Raw genomic sequence first — 26,384 nt, forward strand, 5'->3', positions numbered from 1 at the left:
CATTCTAGCCACAGGAAGATGAAAGAAGACGCTAAGTTTATGGTAATCTGGTGCAGTTTAAGAGGTGTTATCTATAAGAAAAGGAGAATAATAAACAATCCCAACAAGAGTCAAGGCCGTAACAACGTGCTTGCAGGATGATACACACCTCAGAAGAGAATGTCTCAGAATTGTCAATAAAAATAAAATAAAAGAGACAATAAGTTCCTTTCAACTGGCTATGCTTTTGGAAAATAAGTTCAATAACATACGTTAGTTCCTAAAATTGGTAAAAAGCAAAAGTCCGAAGGGTCGTCGTTCACGACGGTCTAAGCACTAACCCCAACTAAACCCCAAGAAAGTCCGGGCGGAAAGTTTAGCTGCCGATATTTTTACTGCGGCAATCCAAGGCGATAAAAGGATATTCCTAGTGTTGGACAACAAATGCCTAGCGCTGGTACACCTCCCAAAGTAATGGAAGACAACAAACGTATTATCCTCCGGCAATCAGGCAATTAGCAACACCAAAGTCCTACAGGCCTATAGGTCTTCTACCAGTCTTACCCGACGCTATATTCTCTTACCGACGAACCGAGAATGCAGAGGAACGCATGGTGGCATGCACTTAAACATCAATTAATCACCAGAAACTGTCCGCAAAATCCATATGTTAAGGTTAACTCTATGTCAAAGATCGTTAGATTGTGGTCTTTGAGTTTTTTCGAAAACAGCGTTTTTGCGGTGGTGCTACCTGTGAGCATTTATGACAGTTTTCTCACTTAGCCAGGTACCTTTACAGCTACTAGAAGATTGACAAATAAGTCGCTATATTAACTCATATGTTTTGACATTTCAGTATGAACTTCATATTGGGTTTAAGTTACACGGTTAGACAACTGGTTGGCAACGTTATATATTGCTTGTATTGCAGTAGTGATACGCGTGGCTTCGTACCATAGACTACACAATCAGCACACACTGATTTAGACAACATTATTGCGTAACGTCGGTTCTTTTGAGTAAATTTTTATGCACTAGCTTTCTTTTTCTGTTTCTTATCAACATAAATTCTTTGGAACAACACGAATTTGCCACTTAGTATATTTTTCGTTTCATAGATGGCGCCTTCTATTCTCCAAGATGGCTTCTCGCAGTGTTGCCAACTTCTGCAATCCAGTGGAATTTGCAGTTTGTTTAGCAGTTTATTGGATAAATCTGGTATTATTGGTTGTAATACGATGCCGCATATTCTCAATGTTTCCATAGTGATGTGCAGTACAACGTCTAGTTCTTTTTGGCCATCGAGTTTCTTGCGAAGTTCCCATGGCTTGTGGCATTCAAAGAATACATTTGCGAGGTGCAAGGTCCTTATTACGGCATCCGCTACTTTGTAGAATTGGTAGTTTCTGTAGTGTCCATAGCAGACTTCTGAAAACGTCATCAAGCGTTAGAAACCCATATTAGAAAGCATTAATTTATGTTAGTGGAAGGTCTGTTACAAACTATGACGTGACAGAAACTTACACCTAATATATGTTACGGATGAGTTATAGTAGGTACACACACAGTCACGCGCATAAGTGCACACGGGCACATAGACACACCCTTACACGCACACTCATGCACATACACACACGCCCGCACGCACGCACGCACGCACGCACACACACACGCACGCAGACACACACGCACGCACACATATACACACACACATACATATTTCATAGATTTTACCCACCGTGCAGTCTCTCGACGTGATCCATGAGCTGCGCGGACACGTCCTGCTCCAGCGCAGCGAGCTCGTGCGTGTGCAGCGGCGGGAACTCGCCGCGCGGGTTGAGCGCCGCGCCGCAGCAGCGGCTGGCCAGGTTGCCCAGCGTGTCGGCCAGTTCCGAGTTCGCGATGTTGACGGCTTTGGACTCGCTGTAGTCTGGTCAGCAACAAGTCGGCACGTTAGGGCCTTGGCATTCTCAGAAGTGGTCGTTTAAAGTGGGAACGTTTACAAAAGGGGAACTTTTAAGAGGTAATTTTAATTTATTCCCATTTCCATTGTTAATTAATAACAAATTTAACATAGGAAATGAAAAGAAACGTTTGACAAACCCCAGGTCCTTGCAAAAGAAGTTCGTTATCTACCCAGGATGCTGCGAGAGGCCATTGAAATTAAAAAACATCCTAATTTCAACAGGGAAGATGGTTTCTCCGTACCACCAGTTTGGGATCCAGTATTTCTTCTAATGAAAAATCCCAAACAGACATAACACTGCAGTACTAATTAATATGTTTTAGTTTATTCTAATTTCTATTAATAATTAATAATAAATTGAACTTAATAAAAATTCATTCAATAAAATAATTTGTAAAACTTAATATAGCGTAAATTGGAATGTTTTCTTTGTAAAATTAAAAATAAGGTATTTAATTAATAATTATTGTAACTGTAGTGAAAAAATAGGGTGGTTTGCATCAATATTAGACATAACTGGTTGAAGACTGTACCACCTCAGTCAACTGTGACCATGGGATCTGTAAAGGGCCCGAAACGTCGGTTTGTTTGAAAAAACAAATATACGCGATTTAAATCTTTCCTATGTGTAACAATCGCGAAAACCTAACAACTCGATAACAAATTTAACTTTATTAATAACTTTTCTAACTATAGTGAAAAAATAAGGTGGTTTGCATTTTTATATTAGACATAACCGGTTGATGACTGTACCATCTCAGTCAACCGTGACCATGGGACCTGTAAAAGGCCCGAAACGTTGGTTTATTTGAAAAAAATAAATATACGCGATTTAAATCCGGAAAAATAGTTTTATTTCCTGCGTGTAACAATCGCGAAAACCTAAGAACTCGATAGGTAATTTTAAGTTTAGGTCACTATAAAAAGTGGTTAGAAAGATTTAAGTAATTATTAGTGGATATTTTAAGAATAGGTCACTATAAAGAATTGACATTTAAAAAATAGGTCGCTATAAAAAATGGATATTTTAAGAACAGTAGGGCCAACACGACAGGGCGCGAGTTTAGGTCGCTCTCGCGCAAAACGCGCTCTGTCGTTATACTGGTTCCTATAACGACAGAGCTTTATTTTTTTATTTTTTTTATTTATTTATTACTATTATTTATAGTTTTAAGAATAGGTCATTATAAAAAACGAAAATTTAAAAAATAGGTCATTTTAAAAAGTGGTCATTTAAGATCCTAGTCATTAGCTGCAGGACACAAAACTCTAAATAAATTTCTTACGGGAAAAATAGTTCTGAACCTTAAAAAGGTTTATCGTAAAATTTAAACAGATGTACTCCAAAGGGGATTGATTTTACTTCATAAATACAGATAACTTTTACTTTAAGAGTCCACCTTAGCTCCCGTACTAATACGGTTCATTTTGCTTGGGTCGAACGGCGGGGAAACTGGCTTATTCCTCAATTTATTTTTTTACAAACGATATTAAAGACATTTGAAAAATGTATATCGTATACTATACGTGTTCTATTTAGCTCAGATGATATTGAAAAAATCATTGGTTTTATATAAAGTACCTGTTGAATAAAGTTGTTTTCTTGTAAAATTTCTAGGTAAATTTGTGTATTTTTTTTTCTGACGTGAAAATTTTTAGGAATTGTGTTTTCACACAATTCCAATATCATTGACGTACTAACAAATGGACGTCGGGTTCCCGCTAAAAAGTGTCCGCACCTATAGGGCGTTAAAATCGCATACAGAGCTTCAATCGCGCAACAATATTTGTTTGTTCGACTGACAGCGCGGTTGTCAATCATGTAGTACTATATAATGACAACTTGTAAAAATTACTGCAGTGAAGAGTGAAAACAGGATTTTGTATCATATTTTAACTAAACAAATATATTGTTATCATTTAAAATTGTTGTTTTGTACAGTTGTTTAATATTTAATTTATTATATAAATGAATCGTAAATATAAATTACAAAAGGAAACAAAATAATCAAATAGCTAACTGTCCTTTTTCTACACATTGCATGCGCAAAAGATGGCAAGAGACCCACTATGTCTATTTCAAGAAGCTTATATAAACTTCTTGGTCATTTTCAATTGTTCGAACCACAAGCGATTGAAATATTTAGAACAAAGAAACTATAGAGTCGCTTTGATTTTAATCTTATTTTTAAAATATTTTTTATTAAACGTTAGCAATAATTAACAATATAGTATTGTACTCGTATTACGGTTTGGGATTACCTATCGGAAGTCCGAAAATACATTTGCCCGAAATAACATTAGCTCGAATTTTCATAATGTCAAATGTATTTTTTTAGGAATATTACAAAACAAAAGTTAATTTTGTATTTGTGAAAGGCATCAAAATTACTTGAAAGCGTAACGGTTTTATTATAAATGGGTTTTCGGAATTACGGACATTTGAGTTTACGTTTTGTTGGAACATCGGTAAATTTCTTGTAGTACACGCTTATTTTCACATTTGCAATATTTGTTTGTATGTATTTGTTTGTATGCTCGACACTCTATTATTTCTTGAATTTGTACGAAATTCGGCATAATAATATACATAAAAATTAATTAATATTTACAATAAAGGCATCTCCATTACTCTTGTGTTCAAGTAATTTTCAGTGAAGCTAAACATGGTGCATTTTGTTAACTTTTCAGTAGAAGCTGAATATGGTGTTTTTGGGCCCTTAAATTGTTGCAAGCAAAATTAGGCAGTACTGCAACGACGTACAATTTAAATTAAATGTTTTAGTTTTTTTATATTTCATTACATGTCACTACGTTTGTATAGGTTAACTTCGGACATTATTTTCGTGGTTTTTGTGTTAGACCCGATGTCCATTTGTTGGTAGGTCAATGGTGCATATCCTCAATTTTACCATATATTTTTTTCAAAGTATTTGATTCAACACTTTGACAGTTATGCGGTATCAACCAAAGCCATATGAGATAGCATAGACAGTTAAGATTCCTCTGATATCAAGAATATTGTAAGGCCAACATCTTCTATTGTTGTAAGTCATATGTAATAAGTACGTACTTGCGTCATCGTGCATGGTAGCCTCTCGTAATAGCATATACCGCAGCGCGCTGGGTGATACCGGGGTGGCCCTAGGGCAGACCACGTTGCCCAGTGACTTTGACATCTTGCTGCCATCCACTGTCCAGTGCGAATGGCAGACGAGGCGGCGAGGTGGGTGCCAATTGATCGCCATTAGGAAAGCCGGCCAATATATACCATGGAACCTTGCGAAGAAAAAAAGAAGGTCAATAATATTAATAGTCCATTGAATATCATGGTATTTTACTACGATGATATTAAATCGATGTCTCCAATGACACTAAGGGTCGTATTCTAGAACTCTACTCAATGCTCAGGTCAGGACTTGAGTATGATTCAAAGCACTAGAAATCATACTCAAGTCCTTGCCATTAGAGTCGTATTTCCAGTGCAATCCTGACTTGAGCATTGAGTAGAGTTCTAGAATACGATCGTATGGCATCTTAATTTTTGGACCTGCTGGGGCCTTACCATGACCTCTTATTACGATTCAGTTTCGGACCTAAAATGAATTGTTGTGAGACAGCGTTACATGAAGTGTATATCGCCATCCCGCTTTTTGTCGTTACGAACCTATACTGAACTGTAATAAGAGTTCATGGTAAGGGTCTCTGTTCTGTTTTTGTTTTGTTTTTTGTTTCTTTATTATTTTATTTTCATAAAATTCGTTTTCTGTTATTTTTTTCCGACTTTTGTTTCTTGTTTCTTAATTTTTCTTTCACAAAATTCCTGGAACATAATACTAGTAAATAAATATGGCTTAGTGTTCATAGGAGGTATCGAAATTATTTTTGCGAAATTACTCCGTAGATTTTGTTATAGTTATTATACAGTTTTATTAGTTAGTGTTATTATACAGAGATCGAAGACAAAGAAAAATTAACAAACGCTTTTTAATTTTTTGACATTGACAGCTTCAGTGACCCAACGGTTTTGATTGGGGTGGGTGGGAGTCCCGGTTTCGATTCCCGCAAATCGTTCAAATTGGTTCTAGTCTATCACTAATTCTGTCTGAACCTTTGTAAAAATATACGAAAATGTTGTGTGACATAGTAAATCAACGTTACTTAACTTAGTACTTTTAATGTAATAATATGAAAAACCATTTTTATTGTAAATTGTATGACAATTGGAATAAAGTTATGATAGGACTGGCATGTTATTAAGAACAAAAGTCCTAAAACGAAATAAAAATGTATAATATTTGATTTTACATATTACGGTCATTCTTAGACTCATGTTTACTACTTAATTTCAGTAGCAATTTTCATTATTTAAATACTCAAGTAGTATTATCGCCTAAGTACTCGAATATTAAATAATATAGCATGATAAAAAAAACGAATACTTAAATAATAAAAAATGCCACGAAAATTAGGTAGTGAACACTAGTCTGAGAATGACCCATTAATTGTATATAATGACTTGTGCATTTCGTCATTTTATTATCGAGAAAAAAAATGTGACTTTTTGTTGGTGCCGTGTAAAGAACAGATAAACTAACTTGAGTATATCCTTGCCAACAACCTGCACATCAGCCGGCCAGGGCCTGCCCTTTTTCAGCATGGCGTCATTGTCAGGGTACCCAATGACTGTCAGGTAGTTGATGAGAGCGTCAAGCCACACGTATATGCTTTGATCCTCGTCCCCGGGTACCTGTAATTAATAAAATTGAAAAGTTTTATAGAAAATTTGTTTTGGCATTGGAGCATGCTGACGATACACTTTATTCGGGGCAGTGGTACCTGTTGTTGTTAATTGCTTTTTATTATCCAAAATGGTCAAAATTACTTATACAGGGTTATTTGTATGACACTAACAACGCAGAATTCTATTACTAACATCATAAATAACAAATTTTGTTCCATGGCTTTTAATAATTAGTCAGATTTTCCTTTCTTACAAATATAAAAAATTTTAAATGGATCACTCTAAAACATAGTTTCCCAAAGTCGTCCCTACTGCCCCCCAGTGGGCGCTGAAAAGATGCTGTCTAGGGCGGGTTATTAAGTCATGGTTTGGCATCGACTTCGGGATACATAATAGGGTTTTCATATAAACGGTTTACCAGAGGTTATTATTACACATGAAACCATAAAATTTAAATTTAAAATGTTGAAAGATAATCGATCCACAAATTTTTGTTAAGTAGTAATTATTTTATTTGCCATACTAAGTGTCAAATTAAAACCTTTTGTTCAATTGAGGCTCATCCTGCAGTCAAACTGTATATACAGTTTTGTAGGACTACAAAATAAAAATAGGGAATCAACACACTTATCAAAGCGATTCGGCTTGAGCCGGTCACAAAAAGGTGGATAGGTGTGGTGATTCCTTTATAATGTATTGATATAATACCCGTATAGCCCAGTGTACTCTAGACGATGGTCTACTGATTGAAATATCAGGGAAGTAGGTCTCGTTCTCCAGTAAGTCCTGCAGTTGCTTCTGGAACTTGTTAGGCGTTATTACACCATCTGCAAGGAAATGGTAAGTATCACAACGCCTGCTTCTTGTAACTCGGATTTTGTTCTGTACACAGAAGTAATGGTTTAAATTTAAATTGAAAGCTATACATATTTAAATAAAAATAACATTATATTTAAGTACGTTCATATTTCACGTTATAATAATTATATACACACAGACACATTATCTTTGATGGCCACTGTGGTCGAGTGGCTTACACACCGGTTTCATGGTATTGCCATCTCTGAGGTCCCGGGTTCGATCCTCGGCCGGGTGAGTGCGGAAAACTAACTTTTCTAGATTGTCTCGGGTCTTGGTGTTTGTGGTTACGACGTTGATTCCGATTTCCATAACACAAGTGCTTTAGCTACTTACTTTGGGATCAGAGCAATGTACGTGATTTTGTCTAATATTTATTTATTATTGTTATCTTTCTCTCTCACACTGTCACGCACGCACGCACGCACGCACGCACGCCAACCACGTTTTTATGGAAGATTAGAGGCATTTAATACTAGCTGATGTATTTGTGGTTTGTATTACATATTAAATATTATTCTAGAAAACTAGTTATTGGCTGTACTATTTTAAGCCTTTATTTATATATTTAAAATATTGTAAACGCTCTTGGTTTTGAATAAAAATAAAATAAATTCTGATTCGAGTTCAGTCGGGTACAAGGAACTTTTCTTTGTGTTTTTAAGATCTTTGTATGAATAAAAATGACAAATTAGTCAAGCGTTTAAAAAAAAATTGATGAAATTTAACAAAAAATAGAGTAAAAACATCATTCATGGTAGTAAAACCATTATGATTTGAATAAAAATATTGCAATCCATACAGCGACATCTTTGTCAGTTTTTTATTTTTTTATTTCATAAAATTACACAGTATTCCAGTAAATTAGCAAGGCACTGTGAAATTCAATAACTACATAATATTAATAGTGAATCACGGATGATAGTCGCTCATCCATTCTCTCACAAAAACTTCAAACATTCATCATACACAACTAGTGTTGTTAAAAAACCTTTTTTTCTGAGGTGAAAAAAAAACAAGAAAAGAAACGCTGTGATTTATTTCATGTCATGTTACAACACTACACACATCCACCCATCTACTTGCAAAAACATCGCAGTCTGGTGCAGATACGAGAAGCGCATAAAACAGTGCAGAGCGCGAACAAGTGGTGCGCAAAGCCAGTCGCTGGTTCGAGTCCAGTAAGGTAGAAGGAATTTTTCTTGTACAGAGTATTCTTATTCTATAAACTTAGGTCAATCAAAAACATACCGTTTTTTAGCCACTCCTGTAAATGGCTTTTGAAGGCGCTTAATCTAAACATGTAGTTCGTCTCTTCTGTCCATTCCACTTTGTGACCAGACTCTGCCGACACTTTTACCTGAAAAAAGTAAAAAGTGTATGATTTTCAAAATTTTAAACTATGCACACACATAGACAACCACAAATTATACCCAAACTCACGAGAGAAATAAATGTAGGCCATACAAATACTTCTCCCGGCCCGGGAATCGAAACTGGGACCTCTCGGCCACGGAGGTAGTTAAATAAATAGTGTATGACTTTCAACATTTTAAACTATACATTGAAAGAATAATAATGTGCCACACAACTTCGGCAACTCGAGCGGAAGCGTAACGCCCACTGTACTTTTCGCTCTTATTGCATGGACATAAAGGTTTTCTTTGACCGGCCTAATGAATTCCATGTGAATAAATGTGGTGAGTCCCTAACGTCGCTACATGCCAAGGTCTCACATGGGCACAGCTCGTCACGTCATCTCCTTCTGGGCCTTCTACGTCTTTTGTTTTGCGTTAGGTTAGGTTAGGTTAGTTGATTTTTAATTCTTAATTAATTCATCTTTTGGCCGCTATGAGCGCTGTTGTCATACAAAATTGACTTACACAAGCATAGTAGAGGTATCCTTTATGTAATACGTACCGTTTGTCCATTTCTAACTTCATCCCTGACATGGGCCTCGGGCACAAACGCCTCGTCGTTAACACTGTACCAGCCAGAATACTGAGATTTATAGATATAGTCTTTCTCTAGAAGCTTATTCTGCAACAATACAATAATAGATAGATGAAAATTAATTGTAACACTTACATATCATCTGGTTAAAGGTAAAACCACATAAGTGATATTTTCCACAAAAAATCTCCAAATTATGTACCAGTTGTAAGAATAGATAAAACTCTATTAAGTGTATAGTTTTTTTGTTATTGAGTTTCACGTGCAGGAAGATAGTGATTGTCTTACCATAGCTATATAAATTAAAGACTTTTTGTGGAAAATGTCAGTTATGTGGTTTTACCTTTAAACAGATGATACCTATGTGTTGTGCACGTAAGCCCGGTATGCATTTAGGTCTGCAGAAGGAAATTATTTTAGAAATAAGAAGAACCTTTTTTGTTTCCTTTTATTAATGTGATTTGTGTGATTTTTTTGTTGTCTGTACAATAAACGATTAAATAAATAAAAGATATTGTGAATTTGAATTTGCCTTCAAAAGATTACAGTATGTAGGTCTTCCGCAAGTATATAGTTTGAAATATTATTTGAATCGATGAAGTTATCAGCTGGGACGGTTTATCTATCTATTGCATTTCAATAGAATAATAAATAGAACTCATCATTTTACAAAAAATGTATTATGTGACACGTGTGTTTTTTCACAATCGCCTAGCGGCCTATTTCAAAAGTATCCAACTCATCAGGAAAACGGTTTACAAAAAAAACTAAGACATTTCTGCCGCGCAAGTTGACGAATCGTAGACTTTTTTTTTATAATGTTAAGTGACGGGACGAACTAGTCGTGCGCCTGATGGTAAGCTACACGCCTATCCATAACAGTTCCATTGCTACTCAGACTTTAAATCGCAAAAATTTGAGAGGCACTGCCACTGCGCCTGTCAGTCAGAGACATAATTTGATAAGTCTCATGTGCCTGTAATTTCACTAGCACCCTTACCATTCAAAACTAGACATGAGCGTCGATAATAGACCAAACGGCTGCGGCGCGCCGACAAAAAAGTGTCGGCGGCGGCGGCGTTTCGGCGGCGCGAGCGCGACCCTAAAACGAATTGTATATCGGTGTTTGTTTTTACAAAACCGTTATACAAATATTTTTCAAAGGTTAAATAACGTATTTTCTATAGTAATCAAAATTTTTATCAGTTCGCTCAGGCGCTCCGATCGTACGCACGCGCACGCTTCCATATTTCATACACAGAAATTGACAAATTAATTTTTTAAACAAAACATCTTTAAATATAAAGTCACCAACTAGCTTTTGTCGCCTATCTAGGCCACCTCTGACGGCACGCAGGCCTATACTGCAGAAAACAAGGCAAATCTTGCCTCACTCTTTGCAAAGTGTTCGCGTCTGGATCTCATCTTACCTCAAGCTGGCTGCACTATGGCGCCAATTCGCATACGCCAAAAAGAGGTACTTAGAACTCTGCGGAATCTAGACGTGAATAAAGCTAGCGGGCCAGATGGAATTCCAGCACTAGTCCTACGTAACTGTGCGCCTGAGTTGTCTCCTGTTCTTACACGCCTACGCCTGTACCGCCTCTCACTTGAGACTGGTGTAGTTCCCAGGTCGTGGAAGCTTGCAAACTTGCAACCTGTGCCGAAAAAGGGAAGCAGAGCTGACTCTGTCAACTATAGACCTACCTCAGTCACTTCCATACTCTGCAAGACTATGGGAACGTGTACTCAACAACCGTCTCTTGTCGTACCTTGAAGACAACGACCTCCTCAGTAATCGCCAGTACGGATTCCGACGAGGGCGATCTACTGGTGATCTTCTTGTGTATGCCTGTCACATATGGAGCGAGGCTATAGAAAAGCAAGGTGAAGCACTTGCAGCGTCTTTGGATATTCCTAAAGCCTTTGACAGGGTCTGGTACGCAAACCTTTTAACTAAGCTTCCCTATTATGGGCTTCCCACTTTGCAATTGGATCTCGGATTTCTTGAGCGAACGTCCGATTCGAGAGGTCTTAAAAGGCTACCCTTCTGAACATATGGCGATAGATTCCTCAGGGTTCCGTACTGTCTGCAACTCTCTTTCTGCTGCAAATCAATGATATGTTAATTCCAGGTATCTTTGCGTATGCTGATGACAACACAGTTGTGGATAGGTACTTGACCAATGCAAGGGTCAGTGGAGAGGAAATCCAGTCTTGTCGAGAGTCTATGGTTAGCCGTTTGGATTTAAACCTCAAGACAGTCTCCGATTGGGGCGATGCCAATCTTGTCAAATTTAACGCTACCAAAACGCGAGCGTGTCTATTCTCCACAAAACGGAGTCCCTTTGAGCTGACTCCGACTTTTCGTCATATATCCATACCGATCGCCGACTGTCTCCAGCTACTTGGAATGTACCTGTCGTCCAATTTGTACTTCGGCAGATTCATTGAATCCATGGCCAAACATGCAGCAAGGCGTTACTTCACACCGGGACAAGCGCCATATCTTTCTACGTTAGTTTTGATTATAGTGACCCTCCCTACCTACCCTGAGAAGGGCGATATACGAGAAGGGCGATATACGAGAAGGGCACTATAACCTGTGTGCGCACAGGAACCTTACAAGTTCAGGTTCTGACCCCAGATCAGCCAGTGCACAGGGTTGTCACTGACCTCTGTCACTTGACTTCATCCGGTTCTTTGAGAGGCTAGTGCCTCGGGCGAGCCGCCCCGGGTGCACGTACAGTACCCTCCCTATTTTCCAGATAGGTACCGGAGCTGTAGGCACGGTCACTTCCCGTTGCGCATTGCACAACTAGCACTTGCCACCACTATATCCGATGGTTTTAAAAAAGACTATTGCAATGTAATTCGCTTACCTGTTAAATCAAGTTTTTTGATACAAATCGCGTATATTTGTTTGGTTTTTCAAACAAACCAACGTTTCGGACTCTTTACAGGTGATGGTCACGGTTCAATAATGAGGTTTTCCAACCAAGCGAATATAGTGACGTATAATTTGTTCAATGTCATACGGTAAGCGAGACGATCGTCCATTTGCATAAATATTTACTTATCCTTATACAATTTTGTAGATGTTTATTTTGCTTATTTTATTCATTTTAATATTTAAGTAAGTTTTATCTCTCTCAAGTTCATCTTACGACAGTCGTATAAAGTCCGTGAAGATCCGAGCTAGGATCACATTTCAATTTGAAAATTTTCTTATCGGGCTATAACTTAGTTTAGTTCACGTAGTTGCATGCAAAGCTAAGCTAAGAAAATACGTAGTAAGTAGATCAAATGGGTTTCTGAGCGAGAAGATGAATCTGATTCCTACTATATCTTTCTAATGATTATTGTTCTTATTATATTGTTCAACTACTGTTGTAATTAGGCGCCTCGACTCGGAAAAGACGCAGCTTCCGATCGGGGGAGGCAATCAAAATCAAGCTGCTGGGGTTTGTCAAACTTCATTGAGTGTGTGGTCGTGTGGTGGAGTGGGGAGTCGGTTTGTTTGAAAAAACAAATATACGCGATTTAAATCCGGAAAAATAGTTTCATTTCTTATCTATATTAATGTTTGTATATATACGCATTCTATTATTATCCATCCAAATTGTTGTGACCACGCTTTGAAAAGTGTATGTGAAGTATTAGATTCCATTGCTAGACATAGGTCTTTTCTAAAAGCGGTTACACACGGCCACTTTTAGCAGCGATGCAAACGCGATACAGTCGCTAATCGTCTACCTTTACACACACTCGATTTTAAGGTCGCTGTTCGCTGCTAAAAGCGTGTAACCACTCTAAAAACAGGGTTAAGGTCATATTTAGCAGAGTTAAAAGACAAGCAGTGTTTTTGGCAGTGGCATTACATCGCAAGCCTGGTAAAGTTTGAAATAGAATTGCTTTATTAGAAATTTGATTTGATTTGAGAAATTTGATGCAAAATGTACATTACAAAGAGATTATTTACATGGATATCGTACGTTATTTTAGCTTAGTAAAAACCTTATATCTATCTGTGTTAAAAAACAATGCTCATTAATTTTAGTTTTGAAATGTTTAAATATTTTAAATACAATTTAAATTAAGTTTATACATTAGGAAGCTATGGTTATGGAAGAGCGGAGTCTCCTATGACAGGCATTGCTATGCTTAAAAGGAGAACTCATCCGAAGAACAGAGTCCGATGTGATTATATAGCGAAATGAGAATAAGTACGTAACGAGAATAATTTCGTTATTCAAAGTAAGGCCTATGTGAAGGTGTTTTAAAAATGTATATATCTTATTTCGTTTCGGAAATATAAAATGAACAACGGTCGATCTGACATCCACAGTGAAGAACGCGAACGAACGAAATGTACTATGTCCTGAGAACATGTAGTCTTGCGCATAGATCTTTGTTATACGGATGAGTATCAACTGTAAGCCAAAGATCTCGGATTAGAGTTGTGCAAAGTCTTATTGATATCAGCTGATCGCAATCGTATGACCTAGAATTTTCATAAATAAAATAATGGGAAGTAAAATAACAATGTAAATGTGTTTCATATCGTTATCGGAATAAATTGCATTATGACTACACCTTTTTGTTATACGTTTATACGCTTTGTAGTTTTGCCAAGTTGCTAAAGTCCATGTACAGCCTCTCTGCGCGTTGGAAAGAGATAGAACTGATCGAGTCGATGCAACAAAAGATCGCATTTATTACTTATATTTACTCAATGTGTATGTGTGTATTCTTAGTATATACCGTTCTGAGGTTACTACCGTTTTGTCTAATGACCTCGTTGACCCAACGGTTAGCACCATGATGACTAGATGAGGAAGTTCTGGGTTCGATAATCGATATCTTAGCCAACAGATTAAGCTCTGCTGATAATAGGTGAGCTTACCGATATTGCTACTGCTAGACCAGTTTACTTTAGTTACTTCCATAGTACAATGTCCTATGGGATTCTCATGTGGGGTAAAGCGACAGATATACAAACCATATTTGTGTTGCAAAATCGAGCGATTCATTCTGTGTATCGTTTAAGTTCCCGGGTTTCTCTCAGAGAAAAGTTAAAGGAGACTAGTATCATGACTGTGGCATCACAGTACATTTACTCTAATATTTTGTATACTCTTAGAAATATAAATAATTTCATTAAGAAAGAAGATATCCATAATATTAACCTTAGAACTAAGTCCAAACTCATGGTACCATGATTTTGTTTACCTTAAACGATTATTTTATGGGGAACTGTATACGTGTTTACAATAAGATTCTGGGGCATATATTAAGCTTAGCATTTTCTAAGTTAAAAACTTACATTAAAAGTAGGAAATGAAACTATTTTTCCGGATTTAAATCGCGTATATTTGTTTTTTCAAACAAACCGACGTTTCGGGCCCTTTACAGGTCCCATGGTCACGGTTGACTGAGGTGGTACAGTCTTCAACCAGTTATGTCTAATATTAATGCAAACCACCCTATTTTTTCCACTATAGTTACAATAGGTATTAATTAAATACCTTATTTTTAATTTTACAAAGAAAACATTCCAATTTACGCTACATTAAGTTTTACAAATTATTTTATTGAATGAATTTTTTATTAAGTTTAATTTATTTATTTTTAGTTTATTCTAATTTCTATTAATAATTGGTTAAACTGGTTGAAGACTGTACCACCTCAGTCAACCGTGACCATGGGACCTGTAAAGGGCCCGAAAGGTCGGTTTGTTTGAAAAAACAAATATACGCGATTTAAATCCGGAAAAATAGTTTCATTTCCTATGTGTAACAATCGCGAAAACCTAAGAACTCGTTACATTAAAAGTATTTTAATTGAAAAGTAATATTACAAAATTGAAGAGAATTTGTTGGATAAAGATCTATCGAAAGACAACAAGAGTGTAGATTCCACACAATTATGATTCAATAGCATTTAAATTTTAAGACTTTCGTGGTTATTCACTAATATCAGGTTTCTTACCACGGTATGACTTCTTTTTATTTTCCCGATATTTCGGAACGCATCCGCATTCCTGTGAGTACCGTCGCAAGTTTTCTAGGCCTGATTTAATGAGCACACAGCATGTGCAATAATTGTGCACGTGTATCGGCCCTAAAATTCCTTTTTTAACCCTCACAAGTATATAAATTGTCAGGTCTAACTATCATCTTCAATTTAGTTCAAAATGGGCCTATTAGCTTTCAACTTGACGGTTTTCAGTTAACTTGAGGAAAATTGTTCCTCGTTCATGCATTTCTAAATTGAACTACGCAAATAACTTTTATCAGATAAAATTGTAATTTAAAATGAAGAAACAATGCATTACGACCTCGGTGGCTCAACGATTTGCACTGAACTAAGAGCGTTTGCGCACTCACACACACACACAGTCCGATCTGTGTCAGGGGGTCCCTCGATCTCCGTCCGACATCCGTCCGAAACAATTACTGCCAAATAAGCAATACTTGACCAAATGAAAAGACGCGTGATGCGAATGAAGCTTCATACTTGATACTTGTCTTTTAATTTTGTCGAATATTACTTATTTGACAGTAATTGTTTCGGACGGATGTCGGACGGAGATCGAGAGTAGACCCCCTGCTTCCGTTCTCCGTCCGATTTCCGTCCGAAACTATCACTATCAAATAAGTAACACTCGAGCAAATCAAAAGACAACGTCATGTACGAAAATCCGAGAAATAACGAAATAGTCGTAGTACTATTTATATGAGGAATTACGCACTAAATCCGAATTCCTTCTTCCGAAGTCCGTCAATTCGGATCATTTTCACAGACCGAATCAACTACTGTATTATAAGTACATGTGTCCGATCCGAGTATCGATAAATATATACAAAATGAAATTAAAAGTGGAGACACTCATTTAGTAATTACTATAAATAAATATCTTGCTATTTTGTTTAAGTAGTAAGGTAAGAGTTTTCTAGATTTGTATATTCTCAGATCCGGGACGGATACGAATCGGACGCAGCGCGTAAACGCGGTAACTCTACCATCATTGTACATTTATAAGGCCTGTGTTCGTCAAACAAAACCTAAGTAACTTTAATTTAGTCAAAACTTGATATCCTAGAAACTAAAGTCTGTTCCAATCCATATTGAACAAAAAGTAAACAAAACTGTTTGGTTAAATTTCTAAGGCAATCACACAATAAATCGAATGAGTAACACTTTCACGAATATTTTGAAGATTTCGACTTGATATATCATCACTTTTTCCAACAATAGAACGATGTATTAGGGGTTAAAGTATGAAATTGCCGTTTTATTGCAATAGGTTCTTTGAATTTTCATAGAATCTTCATGGTTTGAGGTTTTCGAATGAAACTTTTTTCAAATGGTTCCTGTGATTTTTTTTTTTTTAAATTTGAAACATTTGAATATCGACTTTCAATTGTTTTTGTTATTCAATTTAGACAAGAAAGATGGATACTGCGAAAATTCGAGTGATTTTTGAATACGAGTTCCGACGCGGAACTAACGCGGCAGAAACAGCCCGCAATATCAATGCTGCGTTTGGAGAGGGGTCTACTAATGAACGCACCGTGCGATTTTGGTTTAAACGCTTTCGTGATGGAAATTTCGACTTAAAGAACGAGCCACGACGAAGACCGCCCACACAGGTGAATAACGATGAATTAAGAGAGATAGTGGAAGCCGATCCTAGTCAAACTACCCAGGAATTAGCGGCATGGTTTAACGTTACCTTACCCACAATATTGACTCACTTGCGTCAAATCAATAAAATAAAAAAATACGAAAAATGGGTGCCTCATGATTTGACTGATCTGCAGAAAGAAACGCGTGTTGAAACTTGTGTTGCCTTGTTGAACCGGTACAGAAATGAAGGAATATTGGATCGAATTGTAACATGTGATGAAAAGTGGATTCTTTATGATAACCGGAAAAGAAAAATGCAATGGCTGACCCCAGGTCAAATGCCACAACAGTGTCCTAAAGCAAAACTTACCAATAAAAAGGTAATGGTAACTGTTTGGTGGTCTCAGCATGGTGTTATTCACTATAGTTTTCTCCGATCTGGTCAAGCAATAACGGCAGATGTCTATTGTGCCGAACTCCGAACCATGTTGACAAAACTAGCAGTAAAACAGCCCCGACTCATGAATCGATCTTCACCATTATTGCTCCACGACAACGCGAGACCTCACACAGCACGAGAAACCATTTTGACCCTTCAGGAACTGCAGTTAGAAACCATTCGTCATCCTCCGTATTCACCAGACCTTGCTCCAACGGACTACCATTTTTTTCGTGATTTGGACAATTATCTACGTGACAAGAAGTTTTCTTCCCAGGAGGCAGTACAAAATGCTATCACACAGTTTGTGCAGTCTAGATCGTCGGAGTTCTATCGCAAAGGCATTAATAACCTTCCCATTAGATGGCAGCAATGTATAGATAATAATGGCAACTATTTTGATTAAATAAATTTGTTAAAAATTTAAAAAATAAACAATTTAGATTTTCAGTACAAATCGGCAATTTCATACTTTAACCCCTATTATTAGCACCCAAAATATAATTGCTTGCCTCCGTGGCCGATTCCTGGTAGGATCAATATGGATAATCAACTTTTCTAAAATAGTTCTTGTGCAGGTGTTCTGGGTAATGCTCCAAAGTAAATTCAGTTGCTCTGGTACTCGTAGTACTGGGAATTCCCTTGTTTGAGACCAGGGAATTAGAGTTGTCACGAAGATTTTAAAATAATGACCATTTCATTCTATTCTATTCATGCGCACTGGGTTCGAATTCGAACTAGCCAAGAGAAAGGCGCGTACTATAATATTATTCAAAGGATATTAAAGTAACATAGTATAATAGACATTTTGCTCCTTATCTTCTTTTTTATTATTTTACATAGACCGTTATTCAACTTTATTAATGTAAATTTAAATTTCCTTTTAACCGCCCTCAAAAAAGGAGGAGGGTTTCAATTCGGCTGTTTTTTTTTAGTGTATGTTAAGCTCTTGTTGCTCTTGCTACGTTCTTTTCCACTTTAATGATAGAGTTTACAATGTAAAGATTCTAAGAAGAAGGTACCTTAACTAGGTCACACGTGCACTTATAGGTCACCAGCAGGCTGATTTATTCAAACAGGAAACGATCCGATCGGGTAGCCCATCCGAGTTTCGAAATCAGATGGGTTTCCGGGCGAGAAGATGAACCTGATTCCTACTATATCTTTCTAATTTGTGAGTTAAATTAACTATTGTTCCCATTTCAAATGCCAAAAGTTTCCGATCGGCCAGTTGTGAATCGCAATTATGCGCCTCGACTTGGAAGAGACGCAGTTCCCGATCGGGAGAGGAAATCAAAATCAAGCTGCAGGGATCCCAATTACACAATATTACGATGTTGTTGAGAATGTATGACGTTAAGGATATTTACCAGCGACCGAATGACCTTCACAAATGTTAATTGCCTGTTATTAGAAAAACAATCTTATCAACATGAGTATCAGCAAGAACATGCTAATAAAGGCTTTATGAAATAAAATAAGATAATAAATTCATTATTCTACTGTTATGTAAGTTACGTAACTTTGCACCTGTGGTTTCAAAATGAATGAGTGGCAAGTAAATACATTCGGTTTCGAAATGGTATAAGTAAAAATCTACAATTTTTAACATCACTGTTTTGGTGAAAGAGTTCTCTGTAGCTGCTCAGACTAACCGGCCTAGGTAGACACTCATTACAACCCTGATAGCTGCCTACAGTGCCAAACACTGTAGAGAAGCTCTGTCATTGGACACGAATGGCTTACTAGAGTCTTAACAGGACACTGTGGCTTGAACAAACGAGTCAAATATTGGGCAGAGAGCGAATAGAGAGTGTAGATTCTGCCACGAGGCAGACGAAACTCCTGCTCATCTTCTCGTCCAATGTTACCCCCTGATGGGTGTACAAAGCTCCATACTGTGAAGGCACATGCCACAACCAGAGGACATTAACTCTTCCGGAGCCAGGAAAGTCCTTCAGTTCTTCAATGCTGTCGGCCTTGGCTCCGAACTATAATTGGTGGTGATCACAATAGATCAACTGATGGTCGCAGTGATGAGGGGCTACATATGCCCCCAATGAAGCCACCCTAATAATAATAATAGACACTTATTTCCACAGACATATATCTAGATAGACGCCGCAAGTGTACGTACTTCGCGTGCCCAAAATAAGTAAAATTCACTTAGTTGCCGCTGCTACGAAACCAAATTACAATCTAAAAGCGAGCCAAGATTCGTTGCAGTAGAAGTATACAGTGGGACAGAATCTAGATCCAATATGCCACGCATATGTATGCCCACTTCCCACAATCACAGCCTGCGACTTTTTGGGATTCACCAAGAAACCAAAAGACTCAGCCCAATGAGCGATGCTTCGTAAATCAGCATATAGTTAGCATAGAGATGAAAGTTTGAAGACAGCACATAAGTGACAGAGTTAAAGAAAACAGAGAAGAGGAGAGGGGAAAGAACACCACCCCGAGGAACGCCCGCAGCTAAGACACCAATCAGAAGAAGCCTCATCAAAGTGAATACACTGCAAGCGGCCTCTAAGGTAGAAGTGGAACCAAGCTATAACCGAAGGAGAAATATTAAAAGAGCGAAGAGAAGCAACCAATACATCAAAGAGTTGATCGCACTGCTGAAGTCCAGAAGTATAAGCAAAGTGAAAAGACCATTGTCCATTGCGAGGCGAATATCATCTGTTACCTTGAACAGTGCAGTCACAGTGCTATGGCCAGAACGAAAACCTGACTGAAACGGGGAATTAATTGCTTGTTGACAATGTGTTCGAAAACTTTGGGTAGAAATGGGAGAATGGAGATGGGACGGAATTCGAAAAGGCAAGTAGTGTTGGACGTTTTGGGTAAAGGTATAACATGGGCGAGTTTCCATTGACAAGGGAAAGAACTAGCTCCTAAAGAGAAGTTAAAATCATGAGTAAGGATAGGGACAAGTTCAGGGAGTATGAGGCTAATCATACGGGAACTGAGATCATCATTGCCAACAGCAGTAGAATAAATAGAGAGAATATGAGTTTTCACCTCACATTCGGTACCAGTCCGAAAGGAGAAAAAGGTATAGTATAAAGTATAGTCAGCCAAAATGCGAAGGGTAGCGCTTTTACGATGCTTATCCAAAGTAACCGGGGGTAGGGATAAATGTCTATTAAGCGCGTTAAGATCAGAAAGAGACGAATCACTACCCGAAACAGTGGCACGACCAATCCCAATGGACTTTAGGAATTTCCAGATCTGAGTGGAATCGCATTTCTCAACGTTATCGTGAACGTGCCGTCTCTTAGCATCTCTACACAAGCGACTATAGCGATTACGCAGATATTTAAAGCGAGTTAGGTTGTCATCTGTAGGAAGCCTCTTCCAGTGTCGTTTCGCCTTATCTCTGAGAGCCATGGCGATCTTAATATCTTGTGATATACAGGGCAGTTTCAAACCCGTTTTCAAGGCGCATGACGATCATATAGCCTTAATATAACTTCATTGAGCAAAGCTACCTTCTGATTAATAACTACGCAGTCTAACACAGAAGTCCAGTCAATATTACCCGCCTCACTCTTGAGCGCCTCCAAATCAATGGCCTTGAAATTTCGGAGAATACGAAATTTCGACTTACACTTAGGAAAAATAAATTTTATATGAGAAAAAGACAAGATCATGATAAGAAAATACAGAAGAGAATTGTCCATGGGAAGCACAATCCACAGGGGATGAGACTATCATAAGATCAAGAAGAGATGGAATACAGTTGGGAAAATGATGAGTAGCAGATAAGGGTAAAATATGCAAGTTGACAGAAGAAATTAGAGAAAGTAATTTATGGGCACGAGTGCCATTTTTTAGCAAACACGTGTTAAAATCACCCATTAAAATAGTGTGATCAAAGGAAGGAGAATAGTTGGAGAGTAGACACTCAAGGGGATTGAAAGTAGTCGATATTAAGGGAGGGGCTATAAAAAACTGCAAGGAGCACTTTCTTGTGATGCAAGGAAATGTTTAAAAATAGGTGATCCGCGGAGTTTGAATATATACTAGGAGAAGCATCAACAACAACTATTGAATATCAGCTCGCAGATATACAGTCACCCCTTCACCACTTTTACCCGTCCGGTCATTCCGAGCGAGCTTGAACACAGGAAGACTGAAATGAGTCGAAAGAAGAGAAGGTTCTAGAAAAGTTTCTGATATAAGAAAAGCGTCAACAGGAGAATCTATAACAGAAGCAAGAAGGTCAGAACAGTGAGAGGGGACGCTCTGAGCATTGATATGAACCAAATTGAAATTTTTGGGGAAATTGCAGAAGGCTGAAGATAACTGATCATGCAGAGTCAAAGCTATGGAATCATTACTGTCATCAGCACTAAGAAAATGGCTTAGAGATAAGGAGCACGAGTAAAAACTATCAATTATCTCGAAAGTAACATCCATATTATTATGTTAAATTAATTAACACAAAATAAAATATAATATTAAATAAAATAACTATATCTATCAGTAATAATATATAACAATCAAAGTACAAACTATAGCTAAAACAACACCGAACCATCAGCACTCGCCGTAGAAATAAAATACAAACCATGAACAAAGCAACATAATCCAAGAGGTCATCAATTATTATATTTAGAATCGATTAATTGAATGGCATTCCGTGTTTATGCGTATTCCGTTCAATCAATCGATTTAGGCGAGCGGAAGGAGGTTTCCATCGCTAAATTTTTCTTGTGACGTCATAGTGGGTACAAAAAATGTGGCACGCTTGGTTTTCAAAGTAATTGCTGTACTTGCGGCGTCTATCTAGATATATGTCTGTGCTCATTTCCTTTGTATTTGTAACGTAAAGCACTTCCGGTTTTGAAAGGTAAGGGTACTGGTGAAATTACAGGCACATGGGACTTTTCAACTTATGTCTCAGGGTGACGAGTGCAGCGGTGCACCTCAGATCTATGCGATTTAAAGCTCTGAGTAGCATTGCAACTGTCATGGACAGGCGTGTAGCTTACCATCAGGCGCACGACTTGTTCGTCCTGTCACTTAATAATGGTGGTATATATACTAAATTAACAAAGAGAGATAGAATAGGCAAAGCTAGAAGCGACATGCAAGTAGTTTAATTAGAACGAGACTTTGGTATGTATTTCTAAAGATAACATATTTTATCTTTTTTTTTAAATTTAGCTTTAAGAGGAACGTTTGGGCGTTTATGTCGGCCTCGTAATGTACGTATACATATAAATAATTATCCTACTTTATCTGTCACTACTCCCACGAGAGGTATTGCTCTTCATCAGAAAGCAAGACCTCATATAGGAGTATAACTATTTATTACAATTTAATTATAATTTTTTTAATATTTTTAATTTAGGAAGTTTTCAACAAGTATGTTTTAAGCAATCATTTAAAAGTCGTTATTGTTTTTGATTCTCTTATGTCTTTTGGTAATTTGTTATAAACAGTGCCACCTTAATTTATAGTCGTCACCAAATAAGAGGCCAAATTTGACAGCTAAAGAAGGCGATAGTATGTAACTTTGAATGCGATCAACGAAATAATAAACAAACAATTATTAGCATATGAGTGAGCATTATGCGTTTAAAAAAATACATAAATTTTATTGAAACATTATATAATATGACAAAATATATTTGAAGTACTGTTTTCGCAGGAATTCCAATGCAATTTTGAGTTACTCCGAAACGTCCTGAAAACAGTTAAGTCCTCAAGCTATTTCTTTTTAATAATAGTGTTGTAAGCAATTAATCGCCGAATTTCACCGAGTTACTTAGATTTCTCGGAAAAAATATTGACTTATTAAATATTAAAACGAAAATGTATTAAAATAGGTGTATTTTAAATAATTATGTACATTACATCTCTAACCACACCTATTGCAAATAAATTTATAATTTATCAAATTTAAAAGAGCCCCGTACTCATAGCTAGTTTGTTTTTCCTTTTTTTTAAGGAGGATAAATACCACCTCAAATTATAATTGTTTGTTGTTGACATTGACAACTTCTTACTTATTGCCAGCCAAGTAATTGAAAATTTATGAAGTCCTTTGTTTCTTGGTAATTCAATCTTTTTATGTAGTTTTTATCGATTAACAAACTTATCTACACTAATTCTTGTAATAAACCATTTATGGATATTATAAAATCAAAATTAAAAGAATTGGATACAATTCATCAGAATTTGCGGGACAATTTTACGAAAATAAGAGGAATTGCTACAGAATTGCAAGGAATTCTTCAAATAAATTGCTTTTAACAGAATTGCAAGATTTGGCCTTTTTGGACCCCCTGAACAACATTGAACCGAAAAATAATCTAAACAACCACAAACTCTCATATTACATAAATTTTTAATGGATTTCTCGTGAAAATCGTAATCGAAATGCAATTACCGATATGATTAGCCCACATCCCTATTCGCGTCACGATGACAAGTGTCAAATTTGGCCTCTTATTTGGTGATGACTATAACAAACATAATTTTCCGTAATTTGTACATGCAGGGCCTATCTTAAGTTCTATGTAAAGTCATGGTCTTAATTTTGGCAATTGTTTAGCTAAAAGTTATCACAGTATGTCTACTTTTATTATAATATTTTATGAATTAACGCGCAAGTTTGATATTTGTATATTTGCCTAATATTCAATAACTTAGTAACTTTGTATATTTTATTTGTTGATGTTAAGTAATCATAATTAAAAAGTACCTTAATCAGTTTCTTTTGTTCAGTTTGAATACAATCAAGATTAGTTTTCACTGCTGTACCAAAAATCTGAAAAACATGATGATTATAGATGATCTCACCCAAAAATGTCTAACAGCTCTTTTGTGCCTGTCCTCAGTGGTTCTGATGTAATCCGTGTACTCCACATCATAATCTTTAAAGAGATCTCTATATTCTGCAGATATCTTGGAGCAGTACTCTGCCGGTGACAGGACGGCATTGGCTGCAGCTTGCTGGATCTTGGTTCCATGCTCGTCTGTCCCTAAAATACAATTTGTTCTTTAATTTACATATCCATAGCATTTTCCATTACAGACTGCTTTATTTTCCACACTTATTAATACCCTTGACATTGACAAACTTTTTTAAAATTTTACACCCAAAAACAAGAGTGAGTACCAATTTTAGACAAAGATTACAGCGACAATATAAAGATAAAATTAAACTATTTACGTGATATACATGATAAAGGAGTTATTTTCGCGTTATGTACATTTCTAAAAATATACCTACCTATCAATCAATTTTTATTTGAGTACAAAAGAGGCTTCAAAATGGCAGAATCCGTAATTTGTTTAGTAACGGTGAACAATGGGTATAATAGATGTCTTTTTGTTATTGTTTTGTAGCAAGTTTTGTTCTCAACCCATCCTTATAACAAAATTCAGAATATACCAACCGACCTCTGTAGCAACACACATGCATTAAACTGAACACAATGTAAACGAATAAATTTTGCCAGCTTTTGGCTTAAATTAATTTATTTTTACAACATGTATATGCAATAGGAGATGTGCAAATATTAAATAGATAAGATTTCTAGATAATTAATGAATAAATAATATATTGAGGGGATTCTATCTAGAAACCAGGCTTTGTTTACGATAATGTTATACTATACTTTATATTATATTACACACCTTTTGGTAGAAATTGGACTATCAACTTTTCCAGTCATGAAATCACTTTGTATTAAATCACTTCCTTTGATCAGTTTTAAAAAAGAACTGTGCAAATGGCTCTTAGAAAAATAATTTTATATGGTTGTTCATTTCTTCAGATTTAAAGACATCAAAATAGGAGGTGATTAGTGGTTAAATGACAGAAAATGAAAAAGTAAATGTTTATTTACCTGTGCTAAAAATAACTTCACAATCTGGGTCAACTAGCTTCTCAAATCTTTGGATTGTATCGGCGACCACCGCAGAATACAGATGGCCAAGATGAGGCGCTAAACAAATAATCAAAATAGGTTTTAATTGCTTTTCACTAAAGTCAAAATTTATATGACTGATAACAGTTATTGTACTCACCGGCATTTACGTAAAATATTGGCGTAGTCACGTAAAAAGGCCTCCTTTGCACTACAGATGATAGCAAACGCAGAGTTAGCCTCATTTTTTTGGAAAAAAACTCCGAATAGTGACGATTATTATTTCAAGTTTTATGTAAGCTACATAGGTAAATATTTTCAGTCGATGTCGCCGCTTATCTCCTGCGACTGATACGTAGCAAATAACTGAAATTACGAGCGCTGATGCTTCTTTTCCATTTATTTCGTAACAAAATTCCACTACAAAAGTCACTTCATGTTGTTTGAGGAAGTGTTTTTGTAGTTGTTTATGTATAGTAGACAGAGATAAACATATAACCTAACATTCAAAGAATATGAGAGATAGAAGATAAATTACTCCAACGTTTCAAACTTACTGGAACGTAAGCAAATTATGTCAATAAGACGTCATTTCGATAAATCCGTCCAAATGTGAAAGCACAACATGGTTGATAGTTTTCTGCTCTGTATGACACGTTTTAAAGTATGTCGCTTAATATCAACGTTTCGGTCTACGTAAATTTACGAATCATCATGTAGCAATTTGGCTGTATAATCTAAAACCATTACGTGATTTATGGAAAAAATATACTGTCATTGATCATTGTATAAGTCGGCGAACTTAAAGAGGCTACATATTACCTAAAATTGCATATAAACATATAGTCGTTTGCTAGTCATTTGCAATTAGAAGAGTATTAAAATCGATTACCTGAATTCGGTAATAATCAGTATTATTGT

General features: G+C 36.6%; 1 protein-coding gene across 1 annotated transcript; it reads right to left on the reverse strand.

Moving 5' to 3' along the window:
- Positions 1-15: 15 nt before the first annotated feature.
- On the reverse strand, positions 16-25,846 carry LOC113232384 (methionine--tRNA ligase, mitochondrial). The gene is made up of 10 exons (XM_026467082.1): positions 25,624-25,846; positions 25,443-25,541; positions 24,391-24,572; positions 9,468-9,587; positions 8,799-8,907; positions 7,398-7,516; positions 6,544-6,695; positions 5,019-5,224; positions 1,718-1,909; positions 16-1,407 (listed from the first exon to the last, which is right to left on the reverse strand). Exons 1-10 carry the CDS (start codon positions 25,706-25,708, stop codon positions 1,007-1,009), a joined length of 1,665 nt encoding a protein of 554 aa, XP_026322867.1. The 5' UTR covers positions 25,709-25,846; the 3' UTR covers positions 16-1,006.
- Between the last annotated feature and the right edge of the window lie 538 nt (positions 25,847-26,384).

This window comes from Hyposmocoma kahamanoa, unplaced genomic scaffold (genome assembly GCF_003589595.1).
Source record: "Hyposmocoma kahamanoa isolate Upper Pololo Valley unplaced genomic scaffold, ASM358959v1 76, whole genome shotgun sequence".
NCBI classification, from domain to species: Eukaryota; Metazoa; Arthropoda; class Insecta; order Lepidoptera; family Cosmopterigidae; genus Hyposmocoma; species Hyposmocoma kahamanoa.